Genomic DNA, 13,589 nt, shown 5'->3' on the forward strand with positions numbered 1-13,589 from the left:
TTCTGCTTAGAGATGAATTGCTGAAGATAACCAGATTGAATATAAAACGTAGAACCTTAGTGTAACCCTTACCCCTGGAGTTGTCAATCGCACACCTAGAGGGAAACTAGCAATCATCACATGTTGTAAACCAGATGACATCCAATAATGATGAAGACGCGTTATTTCAAGATCTATAGTATGACCGTTTTTGTTTATGCTTATGTAACGCACATTAACCTGCTTTAGTGGAGATGAGAATGAGGAAACAATAAAGAAGCCTGATCTCGGCAAGGCGCAAACTCCAGCAGCCTATTATGGTAGTCACTTGGGCGAAGAATATAATGAGACCGAAGAAGATTATGGGACTTCAACTGAGCTTTCAAATACTGCGGAGGCTGAACAATCTACCAACAATCAAAATGATTCTCGAGAGACAGATGATTCTTCGAGAGAAGACGGGTGAATGAGCTTTGATGTGCTTTTAGAATTTCAGCTGATTTCGCGATTATTAGCAAGATGTTTATTGGTACGTAATCATTTTTTTTTTGCAGTTTGCCATTAAGGCGTTACTCCAGGCGGTCTTAATTGGGACACAACAGATGGTAAAGGTCGAATACAATGAAGCATAATACAACATTTAACAGCCTGTTCTAGAGTCCTTGAACAAATACTTCTCGCAGTTTGGTGAAGTGACTGAATGCCAAGTAATGCGAGACCCTTCGACAGGTCGATCGCGAGGGTTTGGATTTTTGACTTTCAGAGATTCGAAGTGTGTCAATACCGTGATGGTTAAGGAACATTACCTTGATGGCAAAATTGTACGTGAACTCAATGTTGTCAATACCTCAGTAATACTTATAGCATTGTTAAAGATTGACCCTAAGCGAGCAATTCCAAAGGACGAGCAAGAAAAGACCTCCAAAATATTTGTGGGTGGAATTGCACCTAATGTTAATGAAGCAGAATTTCGTGATGCATTTGTTCCTTTTGGTCGGGTATTAGATACAAGCTTAATGATTGACAAGGAAACAGGACGATCCAGAGGATTTGGGTTCATAACTTTTGATTCTGATGCAGGTGTAGATAACACCATTGCAAACTGTCCATTGGTGATCGGCGGAAAAATGGTATTTTTTCCATGAAATTCTTGGGTCACACTAATTTTAAAAGGTAGAGGTAAAAAAGGCGCAACCTCGAGGTCGGGAAAAGGCTGATTTGGATGATGACGGACGAATCCAGTACAGCAATCTCGAAGACAACTATCAACAAAACTCTACACAAGGAGAATATGATGAATCTGATGCATACTATCAATCGGGAGTAAGCGAAGCTATGCTTGCGAAATACTGGCATAGCATGCAGGCGTACATGCTTGTCGCCCTGCAGCAATTTCAGACCGGTGAACCACCTGCGCAAGCCACAAATCTACAAAACAGCCAAAATGTGTTTTTTAACTTCAATGCACCGCAACAGCGGCAGCAGCATATACCAACTAATCACGGACGAGAATATATGTACCGACAAGGTCACTCTGAATCACGCATATCTAGTAGTGCTTTACACGGGGTAGGTGTAGCACCATGATAGCTTCATGAGTTCTTATGTTAATATCCGTAGGGGTCTACACAAAGCGACAGCAAGAAAACTACACAAAGCTTCTCAAGTAGTAAGTGCGCTGAGACTTTATGAAAATTTTCTAATGATGTGCAGCGCCAGAGATTGAAAGCGAAAGAGTAGACAATGGAAATGATTCTCGAGAAGCACCATGGAAACGAAACTTTGATGTAGAAAGCGCGCAAGGCGCGGAGTTGTCAACTTCTGCTAGTCACAATGGGCTCTCAGGGAACATTCCTAGTGGACCGAGAGCATTCCGGAACTCACTAAACGGACCGCGGCAATCAACACGTGGCTCAGGGCGCGGTCAGCTGAGGGGTAGAGGGAGCTTCTATCGCGGGAACCCGAATTACCATCCGTATCACAGATAAACCTCTGTGGTTTTAGCTCACTGAATATCTAGAACACAAAGAGAACTACGTGACAGGAATTTTTGTTTGCTTTTTAGGTACTATTTTGAAATTTTTATAACTGGACCACGTTTAAACAGTGCCACCGAGATATAAGCCACGACATAAGCATGACGAAGCCAAATTATTACAAGTAGAAGCCTCGCGGTTAAATGCGAGACAGATATTTTGTGAAGTACCCCGCGTTGCGGAAATAGTGCCCAATTCACTGTATCGGTACGATGCTGGACGCCATCAAGCTTATGCGACACTTTGCCTTGAGTGATGCTTCGAGCTTGCAACAAATGTGACAGACATGCACAACATTTTGGTCTTGATATACATTTTGAAACCGTCCATATGATAAAATCAAAAGTACTTATGATAACACAACAAAGCACTTGTGTAACTTCTGAAGTCACGAGAAAGTTTAAATCTTGATTTTTAACAATGTCACGACCGTGCTGTTCTGTAGAATTGGTTTCTCCCAACTCACACCCTGGAGGGAGGTCCGATTGATTTACTGTAAGTGCTAGTTGCCAGTCAAGGGAACTTCCAGTAGTTTTAGCAACACGCATCAACTTATCATTTTCTGCTCTAGCACGCTGTCTCAAGGCGTTCAGAAGACTCTGATCAGTTAAAGAGTAATTCACGGATTGGCAAGCGAAAGATATACTCGCTGCCGTCCTAGTTTCTAAGGAGCGGTGCAACTCCGTGCCGTATGCAGAGTTTGCACAGCACAGTCTATTAGACGACTCCGTATCTATCGCTGTAGCCACTGACGTGTAAAGCCTCTGCTCTTCCAAGCCATGTTCAAATCGTCGAAGCGAGCGTGGTACTGAAATTGACTGACCACTGGTGGAATGCAAAAGATTTGAAAGCTGTAAACCGTTCTTCGATTTAGACATTAACTGATAGGATGTAGTTGCTTGCTTAAAGTAGCTGGAATTTGATTGCAATTCACAAGTTGTCCTGGACTCGTGAAGTGGTGGTATTGGAATGCGGTTGGTCTGCATGATATTCTTGAATAATATCAAAATAATTGGTTGAGATCAGTCAATAAACAATAAACTGCTATTGGATCAGATTTTTGACAAAGCCGTGGTTGCTTTGTATGGGCGGAGTACGCGTCCAGATTTAGCGTTCTGTTTACATATATTGTTTATACTTTCCACTTGGCGCGGCTCACAATAAAACCCTAAGCAACTAAATTCAACTCATCACACGTTCTCTACAGTATTGAGTTATGCTTTAACTATCACCTTTTTTGTCTGTCTGACAAATAAGAAAGTCGGCAAACGTGTATAGCGGTAGTATTTTACCAAGCTTATCATTATTTGTTTGCGTATGGTAAAAAAGTGAAATTAACCCAACAAAAAAGAGCAGAAGGTGAAGATTACTCTCTATCGGTTCGGGAATTCTTAGCACACTCTCTGAATAGCAAGTGACGTTCAAAAAGATGGAAGCTTTAGCTATCACAGCTGTTACGGAATATACTTATCACACGAGCTGGTGTCGTTCTAAGAATTCGAAGTTCACAGAGAACTTTCAGCATCGATTGACTAGAACATGTCTCCACAAACCTAAATATAACTAAATTATCGTTGCACTTTGTTCATTTTCGACTTTTATTGGATTGTATTTGATTTCTTCGATAACTATATGCAGCACTTGGCGTAAGTTAAATTATCCAGTAAATTTGATTAGCCGGGGTAAGGGTTTAAATTTACCAATACAACGTTACCAATTAAATTGAATAAAATAGATAATTTACATACCATCTATATAAAAGAATGTTTAGAGCTTGAGCAAATGGTACGAGCTGTTTTCACATAATGATTGACTTTGATCTTATTTTTATAATAGTTGTGGTTATCACTTACTGGTTTCGGTATTTTGGCAATTTATGTTGTGGGAATCATTTATCACTTTTGCACTTTCAAACGATTTCCGGCTTACTTATTGATATCTTTGTTTTGTGCCGTATATATTCCGTTTAATATTATTTTGCTTGTTCCGATAGATCTCGCCTCGTCAACTTCATCTTCGCAGCCTTTGCTGTCTTTACCTCGGAGAGCTACTTTTGCATTATGGCGTGTGGTTTACTGGCTCGCATTTGCTCTTACATGGTACGTACATATGATCGATAGTAGGGTTAACTAATTTCCGTGAGGTTTGTTTTACCAATTCTTCAAGGATATATGGAATCTGGGAATTATGAACCATACAAAAAACTTCGAGACGGTGTAAGAGGGAGTGCCCGACAACAACTACTCACGCTTACAATCGGAGCATGCGCATTACTGTACTTTGTTTTTTATGCTGGATTTTCAATGTCAGTTTCATTGTTTAAAATGCAAGAACGGAGCTTAGTGGATTTAGGACCTCGTTGAAGGCGCTTGCTATCGCATTATCTCATACATACTCCTTGATTCTGGCTATGTGGTTCATGGGTGTTGGTGTTGTTCAGGTACTTTTTTTAAGCATTGGTTTTTATATACTAACTTATTTTTTGATACCACGAAGCTTACTGCTTCAAGCCTCATCTGATGCACGATTGGCAATCTTAGAAACAAATGCGCCAAATTTACATGACAACCTTCTTGAATCGGAGTCAAATTTTAAAAACATTTCGGCTCAAATAAAGTCTCTTCAGTCACTACGAGAAGGCCCATTTGTAGATTGGATAGATGATCTCCTCGTCCAAGTACCCGACGCGGCTGCCACATCATTAACTATGACGAGAAGTCAGATAACTGAGGACTACCTAGTCTCCCTGTCATATAGGCTGCACAAAGTCAGAGCAAATTATTTTCGATTTCATTATGAATGGAACCAGCTTGTCAAAATTTCTTCAACGCTAATGGACATTTGCAACGCAAAGCACACCGGTTATTTAACTTTTAACTCAACCAGATCAAGACTGCCACCTAGAGTTGCTTATTTGTACTATAATGTGTTCCAACCACTACTGTATAAGTTACTTGCTGCGTTAACGTCTTTGTTTTCTATAGTATTAGTATGGTCAGAAATTTCGCAAGGAACTCATGCCTCATTGCTTGGATTTATTTCTCTATCGACATTTGGCTTACTACAAGAAACCTTGTCTTTTATTGTCATTGCATACATGTGCTTTTCAGCTTATTACAGCTTGGCTAAAATGAAGATCTTTAATGTCTATGTGCTCTCTCAAAAGTATACAGATTCCTCGTCGGCTATATTTTACGCAACCCAACTTTGCCGTTTGACCATTCCCTTGAGTTACAGTTATGTCAATATGGTTCCACATTCTATTGGCTCTATGTCTGTTTATGAGGAATTTTTGCAGAAATCTATAAACCTCACACCGCTAGGTAAGTATTTCATTATATGGCTGCCGAGATTTATTTTGATTCCGGTCCTGATTTCTTATTTCAATCTTTACAGTCGAATGCAACGAAAACTAGGATTTGGCCAGGAGTTTGGAGAAGACGATGAATTGGTTGGGAGCAGAGTTGAAGGAAGAGATTTGATTGAGCATGAGCTTATACACAGATTGCACGGCCCTCGATGTCAAGATAGTGAGTGATAGGCGTTGAAACTGTTAAAATTATTGTTGGAGCATGCACTTCTGAAGTGAATAGTCCACTCTAAATTGTCCATTCTCTTGTAACTAAATCGTACAAACATTCGTAAATGTGAAGAGGTTAATGGTTATAGATCTCTAACCTTGCATGTGTGAGTAGATTTGTAGTGATTCTAATTTCCTAAGTCACGTGACTTGAAACCTTAACAATGTCCGTACGGCATCGTGCGTATAGTTTCCATTCATGGGTTCTGATCGGTCATACGATCAATGATGTGATTATTTATAGTGTGTTCATCTATGTTATGTCTATAAAAAAGCTTATTATATAAGGAGTTCGCTATGTGGATGTAAAATATCGTTAATTAATTTGCTATTAAAAAATACAAAACCCTTAAGACCAGTAGTAAGAATTCCAATGTTAGATATCTTAAAAGGGGAAGTTTGAAATACGCTTAACGAGTTTGTAGAGAAACGTAGGATTAAAACTGCTAGCGACCGAGGAAAGCGCTAGACAGTTCTATATATCTATTATACAGCAACTGTATAAATTTGGCAGACGTCCTCAGCGCGCATGTCGAGAGTTTGACGTATGCTCGTCGAGAGTTTAACGTATACTCGACGTAAGTTTGGCGTACGTCGCAGGGAGTTACCCGGACGCACCCATACTTACCACTGACGTCTAAAAATTATCCCCCTCCTTCAGCGATACGTCCCGGGGAGCAGATAAATCTTCGGCAGATGTACAGCCATTAAAAACCTAAAAACCCTTGTGGGTGTCAAGGTCTATAGATTACTGTACAAATTTATTAATACAAAACTAAAAAAGACACATCTGCTTACCTGTACAAGTATATCTAAATAGGAGTGCGCTGTAAGGAAGAGGGTCTGGAGAGTGCTGTTTATGGAGTAGATAGATAATAAATAGTATTAAACAATAAATTCAAGAGTTCTCGGAGCGAAACAAGATCTTGAGCGTGAGGAGGAAGAATGTTGGGCAGCGGGAACCCTTCTTATTGTTCTGGTTTGGTGATACTAATACTGATACAAAGTTTATTGACAAAACTACACAAAAAAACTAGACTTACCTGATACAAAGATATCAAATTTATGTGCGTGTTACGAGTGTTAGGAAGAGAAAAAGGAAAGCACACAACTAAGTATATCTTTGTATCAGACCTTGCTCAAAAGCAGTAACGGCCAAGGCTTGAAGGAAGAGAGATGTAAACCCTAAAACCCTAAACTAGCCGCAGCAGTCCCTGAGCAAGCCGCAATGAACCCTGGTGCACCAAGCCGCACCAGTCCAGGTCCAAGGCGTAAGCCGCACGGATTCAATCCGTAACAAGAGAGTTCAAATAAAAGTTATGTTTTCTAATGGTTAATGTATTAATTAATACAACAAGGGGATAACTAGGTCTATATATAATAAAGGTATAAAGATGAATAAAATATTGTAGAAGCAAGTAATTGTAAGTATAGAAGAATGAAGAAATAGAACGAAGTAAAAGGAAAGATTTTGAAGGATGTCGAAATATCTAGAAAGAAGGTTTAGAAGAAAAGTCAGATGGCTAGTCAAGGTCAGTTCCTTAACAGGATTTGTTAAGCGACAAGCCGGTTTAGAACCCCGAGAGTTCAAATAGAAGTTATGTTTTTCTAATGGTTCATGTCTTAATACAAGTGCATAACTAGGTCTATATATAATAAAGGTATAAAGATAAATAGAATATTGTAGAAGAAAGTAATTGTAAGTATAGAAGAATGAAGAAATGGAACGAAGTAAAAGGAAAGGTCTTGAAGGATGTTGGAATATCTAGAAAAGAAGATTTAGAAGAAAGTTAGATGGTTAGTCAATGTCAGTTCCTTAACAGGATTAAGGATGGTCTTATGGCCCAGTTGGTTAAGGCATGGTGCTAATAACGCCAGGATCCGCGGTTCGATCCCGCGTAAGACCAATTACCATTCTTAGTAATTTTTTTGGTTGCGCTACGTATTTTTTTTGCTCGGCATGTTTGTTAACTGTGATCAGCAACACAAACCCTTGAAAAACGAGCGTAATTTCGGTGGGAATGTGAACAACCGCCATTATGGGCAGCGAACTTTATATATGAAAAATCTTGTCATATTAAGAGCATAAGTAATAGTTTTTAGTATTCAAGTTCTTAATGCTGTGTGTTGTAATTGTAAAATACTCATGTCAGCAGGATCGTCCAAGCAAAGAACAGCGACAAGAGTTAACCGCCAGGGAAATTGCAGCCGCGACAGAAAACTAAATCTGAGGCAAAACCTTCTAATCCTCCCACTAAAATTAGTTAAGAACAGTGTCTTTCAGTTCACTACTGAACAAATTAAGAACATATTTTGAATTGTTTAAAAAGTGATTTGCATCTATTTAGTCAGTATGGTTAGATACGTCCCTTTCGCTGAGCCATTACCCAGTTGCAAGCCACCAAAACGGCCACCATTGACGACCCAAGAGCAAGAAAAATATGATCAATTGCTAGCATATGTTAAGGCAATTGAAGAACTGCCTGTCTCATTAGACTCGAAGGAAAAGAAGATGATGCCATTGGACGACGAAGAGAAGGCATGGGTTACGAAGGAGTGCCTGCTGCGATATTTGAGAGCTACTAAATGGAAATTGGCTGACGCAGAAAAGCGAGTGGAAGGAACTTTGGTTTGGAGAAGGGAGTACGGTGTTAAAAAATTGACTCCGGAATATATTGGAATTGAGGTAGGTTGATGAATTTTGCTTAGCTCAGTGTTATATCGTGGTCTGAGTAGGCCCAGATTGAAATTAAAGAGCGCTCTGTCACTAATTGAATTTTCAATTAATGCCAACCTTTTTTTCTGGTTCAATTTGGCTAAATAGACTCGACTAAGACATGCTGTCAGTGTGTAGAAATACTAACATTCATACTAGAATGAGACTGGAAAGCAGGTTATTCTTGGTTACGATTTTGATGCGCGTCCTTGTCTATATATGTTTCCGGCCCGACAGAACACGGAAAAGTCGGATCGCCAGATTCAGCATCTAGTCTTCAGTCTTGAACGAGTTATTGACTTCTTACCTAGTGGCCAGGAGAACCTTGCGTTGCTTATCGACTTTAAGTCCTCTACATCTTCAAAGAATCCATCTGTTGCTCAAGGCCGTCAAGTATTGCATATTTTACAGACTCATTATCCTGAGCGATTAGGAAAAGCTTTGGTTATCAATATCCCATGGTTTGTTTGGACATTCTTAAAAATCATTCATCCATTTATCGATCCATTGACCAGAGAGAAACTGGTGTTCTCCGAGCCTATCGATAAATACGTGCCTGCCGAGCATCTTGATCCTATTTTTGGCGGCAAGTCGGAGTTTGAGTATCACCATGAAAAATATTGGAATGCCATGTGCCAGATGGCAAATGAGAAGCACGAGCGATACATGGCCCGTTGGCGTAAGTTAGGAGGTGGTATTGGCTTGTCAGAAGCTGTTCTTAGAGCAAATTCTGATCTTGAACTTCAAGAAGAACAAAACAAGTATGACGCCATGGAAGCTGAGGCTGAAGGTTCTGCTATTCCCGTGGAAACATCTGCGGTCAGAATTCCCGACGAATTAGCTGGCATTGATATAAGCGCGGAAGAAGCTGCTGCTCAATTGGATGGCGGTGCAGGGGTTTTGGGCGAAAAAAAAAATTCACTGAATGAGCAAATGGAGAAGGTTAGCATTGCTGAAAAGAGCTCTTAACTGCTTTTTTGTTTACTTCTCACAAGCACGGTGTCACTTTTAAATGACAAATGGTGAATTAGCCCGTTAGGTAGGAAGACCAGAAGAAAAGATGTAGATTGGTAGCATATTTCTAGGACAAATTGCAGTTTTGGGTTCGAGGTCTCTTTAACTATAGAGTTTTATTGCGACTTTCGGCTTTCAAGTTTCTTTCTAAATATAATAATATTTTTTGTATGTATTTCTGCTTGTTTATTCACATATTATACAATTTGATATCTTGAAAGTCATAGCTATACTTTGCCTGCTACTTTGGTTTCGCGCATTTCCGCTCTTCAATTGCACCAGTAACTGGGCACTGCATCGACCTCCAGTCTAGAGGTACCATAGGGGAACCGGCTTCGCTGATTGCAAATACAACTCCCAAGTCGTTTCGGGCAGTGGACAAATAGTAATTCGTGCCGTCGCCTAATGAGATAACCATCGCCCGCACCAAATCGCCAGGCTTGAAACAGTTCTGCATAATAACTTTATCCTTCTCAGTTTCGCGGACGTCCTGTACTCTGTAATACATTGTTAACACAGCATTCTGACACTAAGAGCAGACGACTGACCTTATTATGCCTCCAAACTCTTCCGTCGAAGAGTCAATTTCTTTGGTAGCTAAAATTGCAACATTTGCGTTACGGGGATTTATTCTTGTGACTTTTGCCAACACAATATTATCGACATCAGGCACTGCATTTGATGAATCAGTGGCTGTACTTGCCCGTATGACAGATATGATTGGCCGCATATCACCTACTAGTGATCTTTCTGGCGATTGCTCCTTTCTCTTAACTCCTGTAGGCGCACTATTGTCATCGCTATTGCTACCATTTCTTGATACAACCACCTTTCCTAATAAAGAGGCCACAATCGCACCTCCACCACTCATAGCTTGTTCGTCAAAATATGTTCCAGGACCAGGCGCGTATTCTCTAGCAGAACATATTGGTTGTCCAGGAATAGCAAAAAAAGGCATCTTACTTTTTGATGCTACATTTAAACTCATGTTTGATACCACTTTAGTATAAGTACTTTGTTGAACAGAATTAATGAACTCATAAGGACTAACTTTACAAATGTTGAATTTTCAGCCGCACCGACTCAAACCCTAATCCGACTGTTCACAAGATTTTCACCAGTCTATAGGTGCAAAAACACTCTATCTCGACCAAATATTTGCTATATAACTTCATTTAATTAAAACAACTAATTTTCTACCCTCTAATTCAAACTAAACAGGCGGTACATGTAAACACATCAAAAACAATACAAATTACATGAAGCCATTTTCAGCAACACATCTCAATAAAACATAGCAGACAAAGCTACTGCCAATTCATGCAGACATCAATAGATGGGTGTAAACAATTTACACTCAGGCAATTATTGCTACCTATGACGAGCTCTGGTGTTTCGGAAGCACGCGCTCGAAGTCAGACCAGTTGTCTAAATCAAGGTCGAGCACCATTTGCTGTCTAGCACTGTCACGCAAGTTCTTACTGTATCCACCTCGGTTTCCCAAACCGTTGAACGAGATATTTCGCTCTGTTCCAATATTGTCACTGTCCTTAAGACCGTCTACTCGCCAAGGAGCAAAGACATTAGGAGTGACAGTATAACCACGAAGCTTTCCGGCTTGGAGCTTTCTCAAGATGTCAATATCGATAGCGGCATCCAGCCCCAAATACGAGAAATTTAACAGTAGACGCTGCGCTCCTCGACGAGTGATTGCATATCCAGCAGTGCAGACTGGGCCAAATGAAGGAGCGACAACTCGCTTCTTACCAATATCACTTCCGCGAACTCCAAATTCCTCAAGCTGACCGATGAAGGAACCAATCATGTTTGAACGTGGAGGCGCAGCAGGATCGTCAAAAACAATTGCAAGATCTCTTCGGTCTTTATTAGAGTAGTCTGAGCAATGACCAACATAGATCATATCCCAGTCGAGTCCATATGGCGCAGTTGATTTCTCATGGAGAGTGGGTGGTTCGACTCGTATCGGATTGCGCTGCATCTGCATACTCATTCTCCGGAAAATATCGTGAATATGGACGTCAAAGTCAACGTCATCCTCCAAAATAAGAGCGGTTTCCAATCCCGACTGAAGAAATCGCGACCATGCATCAGCGTGAGCTCTCCAGCAGCCGTATTCAGACGGACGTAAATGACCCCAATCGTTGTCAGGAATAGCCTTGTCAACAATCGTGTTACCGTCGACACCGTCGACCTTTGTAAATTTGATATTATACATTGAACCCAACAAAGTCATCGCGTCTTGTCTATCGGTTCGCTGCGGCATACTCAGATAGACAACCTCGCCAAATCCTAACGTCTCATTGTAAGCTTTGTCTGCCAAACTGGCAGATGCGGGACCAAGTGTGCCATTATGCCATGCCGCGATAGCTGCTGCCTGCGAGGAAGCGGAATTGCGAGACGTAATCAAACTGACACTGAGAAGAACAAAAAAAGCCGTAGCCACTACACCGAGTGCTAGCATAACAAGAAATGAAAGAGGCCTTCTTTTTGTCTGCGTAAAACTTATAAGCTGGTTGACCCTGTAGAGCACAGCCTCACGAGCAGTAAGAGCTGGACGAGATAATAACATTTTGTTGGCTAATATCACGTATTATCGCGTATAATTCCAAAATAATTCACCAGCAGTAAGTAAACCGACAATGCACTGAGTTTACGACTGCAATTATTTATGCGCACGTACAGTCAGGGTTGAAAATATCAGTATTGAAGTGACCGGGAAAGATCTATCGAAGGGGACCCCGATAGCGAACATGAACCGGTTCTTAAACTCGATTGTAAACCAGTGGCGAAACCACCGCGAACACTGAACCGATATCTGTACCTTAACTGTGCCTGAATGTGCCTGAGTGTGCCTGATATGCTTTTCTACTAGAATGAATAATGTAAATAATTCATTCGAATTGGTTAATAATTCTATTTCACTCATTAATTTTTTGTTGGTAAAATCTATCCGTTCTGGTCTAATTCAATCGGATCTGCCTTCTTACTACTACTAAACTCAACACTGTATCCATCTTGCTTTTCGCTATAAACAAATAGTAAACAACCATTATATGACTCACACATTTATTCTATCGGCATCAAACACTTTTTTACCTTCAAATTGACCACGATCAAGTCATCTTTCAAATGGTACTCTGTTGTATAGTCCGGTTAATTGTTTTTCGCCGTATAAACTCTAAATATATATTCCGGGTAGCATAAAGTAATAGCTTTTGTGTAATAGAACTGGTTATGGCAAGCGTTTTAAACGGAGATTCCAAGTGTTATGAGCCAAACCATACGGACTCTGATGAACTTGAAAACAGCAGCTGTATCGGCTCTGAGAGGTAAGTAGAGTTGGCCTTGCATTGAAACGTCTTGTTTCTGTATTGTCTTAAGTTATTCTTCTCAAATGTATGAAGAAGCAAGGAAGTCATTATTTAATAGCTGTGGTCAATTAAATCACTGCCATAAACTGCAGACAGAGATTAACTTCCAAAGCTCTAAGTTGGATTCCATAGTAACTAAAAAAGAATATAATACACGGCTTTCATTAATTTTAATCTATGAACATTCACAGGATTTCGAATTTAGTCGAAAATCGCTTTTCGTGCAGTGAGTGCATCAGAGCATGACCAATCGAAACAGCCTTAGCAGCAGCATTTTTGACGTTGAAGTTCGGCTCTTTGTCTTCCAAAATGCAGTGGCGGAATGCTTCCAATTATATTGTCAGCACATGACCCAAAATCTTCATCTGGTTTTGTGATCCCTCCATACGAGTTCCATGCTCATCTGAATATCGAATTTGATCAGACATGCTTGGGCGTTGATGACCATACGTCCCTTAGTGCCAGTGACTTCAGTCATAGGTTCCGGACTTGAAGATAACAATTTTCATTCCGTCGTCAACATCGCCAAATTCCTTGAAGATTGGGAAAACCTCTATAGCAAATAGGGCTTTATCGCAAAGCGAATACCATGTCGACAATGTTTTAAATGAGAAAGGACGGTGTGTGGTATGGTCGACTTGTGGAATTGCAACATATATGACTGAATCTATTGTTTGCTCTGGCCCCTGCCCGCCCGACCCGAGCCGCACCCGCTATCTCCGGCCATTTTAAGCCCCGATCGGTGTTTTATAATTTTCTTTGCCAGGGGTACAAAACTCAAACCCCGCAATCGATGTAGTAGACTAAAACGGCAGTGTATATAGACAGATATTGTAACTTCCACATATATTTAGATTTCCAGTTTGAACATT

The 13,589-nt window shown here is 40.4% G+C and overlaps 6 protein-coding genes and 1 non-coding gene across 7 annotated transcripts; 4 read left to right on the forward strand and 3 right to left on the reverse strand.

Annotated features, from left to right (window-relative positions):
* Positions 1-79: 79 nt before the first annotated feature.
* Positions 80-2,413, forward strand: V1512DRAFT_262811 (uncharacterized protein). The gene is made up of 9 exons (XM_066916369.1): positions 80-178; positions 229-441; positions 495-508; positions 558-584; positions 637-800; positions 855-1,109; positions 1,153-1,548; positions 1,600-1,648; positions 1,693-2,413. Exons 1-9 carry the CDS (start codon positions 135-137, stop codon positions 1,965-1,967), a joined length of 1,437 nt encoding a protein of 478 aa, XP_066771700.1. The 5' UTR covers positions 80-134; the 3' UTR covers positions 1,968-2,413.
* Positions 2,027-3,113, reverse strand: V1512DRAFT_262814 (uncharacterized protein). The gene has a single exon (XM_066916370.1). It carries the CDS (start codon positions 2,999-3,001, stop codon positions 2,048-2,050), a length of 954 nt encoding a protein of 317 aa, XP_066771701.1. The 5' UTR covers positions 3,002-3,113; the 3' UTR covers positions 2,027-2,047.
* A 798-nt stretch (positions 3,114-3,911) lies between these two features.
* Positions 3,912-5,553, forward strand: V1512DRAFT_207624 (LMBR1-like membrane protein; the record flags this gene model as incomplete). Its single annotated transcript, XM_066913414.1, has 3 exons — positions 3,912-4,114; positions 4,159-4,320; positions 4,368-5,553. Coding segments are annotated over 3 exons (1,551 nt in total), but the record flags the coding sequence as incomplete, so codon positions are not given.
* Positions 5,554-7,428: 1,875 nt separating this feature from the next.
* Positions 7,429-7,502, forward strand: V1512DRAFT_t35. The gene has a single exon. It is a non-coding gene; the product is annotated as a tRNA-Ile (tRNA).
* Positions 7,503-7,849: 347 nt separating this feature from the next.
* On the forward strand, positions 7,850-9,710 carry V1512DRAFT_225236 (CRAL-TRIO domain-containing protein). Its single transcript, XM_066913812.1, has 2 exons — positions 7,850-8,281; positions 8,471-9,710. Exons 1-2 carry the CDS (start codon positions 7,949-7,951, stop codon positions 9,278-9,280), a joined length of 1,143 nt encoding a protein of 380 aa, XP_066771703.1. The 5' UTR covers positions 7,850-7,948; the 3' UTR covers positions 9,281-9,710.
* Positions 9,467-10,354, reverse strand: V1512DRAFT_238644 (uncharacterized protein). The gene is made up of 2 exons (XM_066914183.1): positions 9,874-10,354; positions 9,467-9,822 (listed from the first exon to the last, which is right to left on the reverse strand). Exons 1-2 carry the CDS (start codon positions 10,311-10,313, stop codon positions 9,567-9,569), a joined length of 696 nt encoding a protein of 231 aa, XP_066771704.1. The 5' UTR covers positions 10,314-10,354; the 3' UTR covers positions 9,467-9,566.
* A 126-nt stretch (positions 10,355-10,480) lies between these two features.
* V1512DRAFT_262819 (uncharacterized protein) lies at positions 10,481-12,043 on the reverse strand. Its single transcript, XM_066916371.1, has one exon. It carries the CDS (start codon positions 11,913-11,915, stop codon positions 10,701-10,703), a length of 1,215 nt encoding a protein of 404 aa, XP_066771705.1. The 5' UTR covers positions 11,916-12,043; the 3' UTR covers positions 10,481-10,700.
* Positions 12,044-13,589: the final 1,546 nt, after the last annotated feature.

This window comes from Lipomyces arxii (genome assembly GCF_038497795.1).
Source record: "Lipomyces arxii strain Phaff 12-163 unplaced genomic scaffold V1512scaffold_7, whole genome shotgun sequence".
Taxonomy (NCBI): Eukaryota; Fungi; Ascomycota; class Lipomycetes; order Lipomycetales; family Lipomycetaceae; genus Lipomyces; species Lipomyces arxii.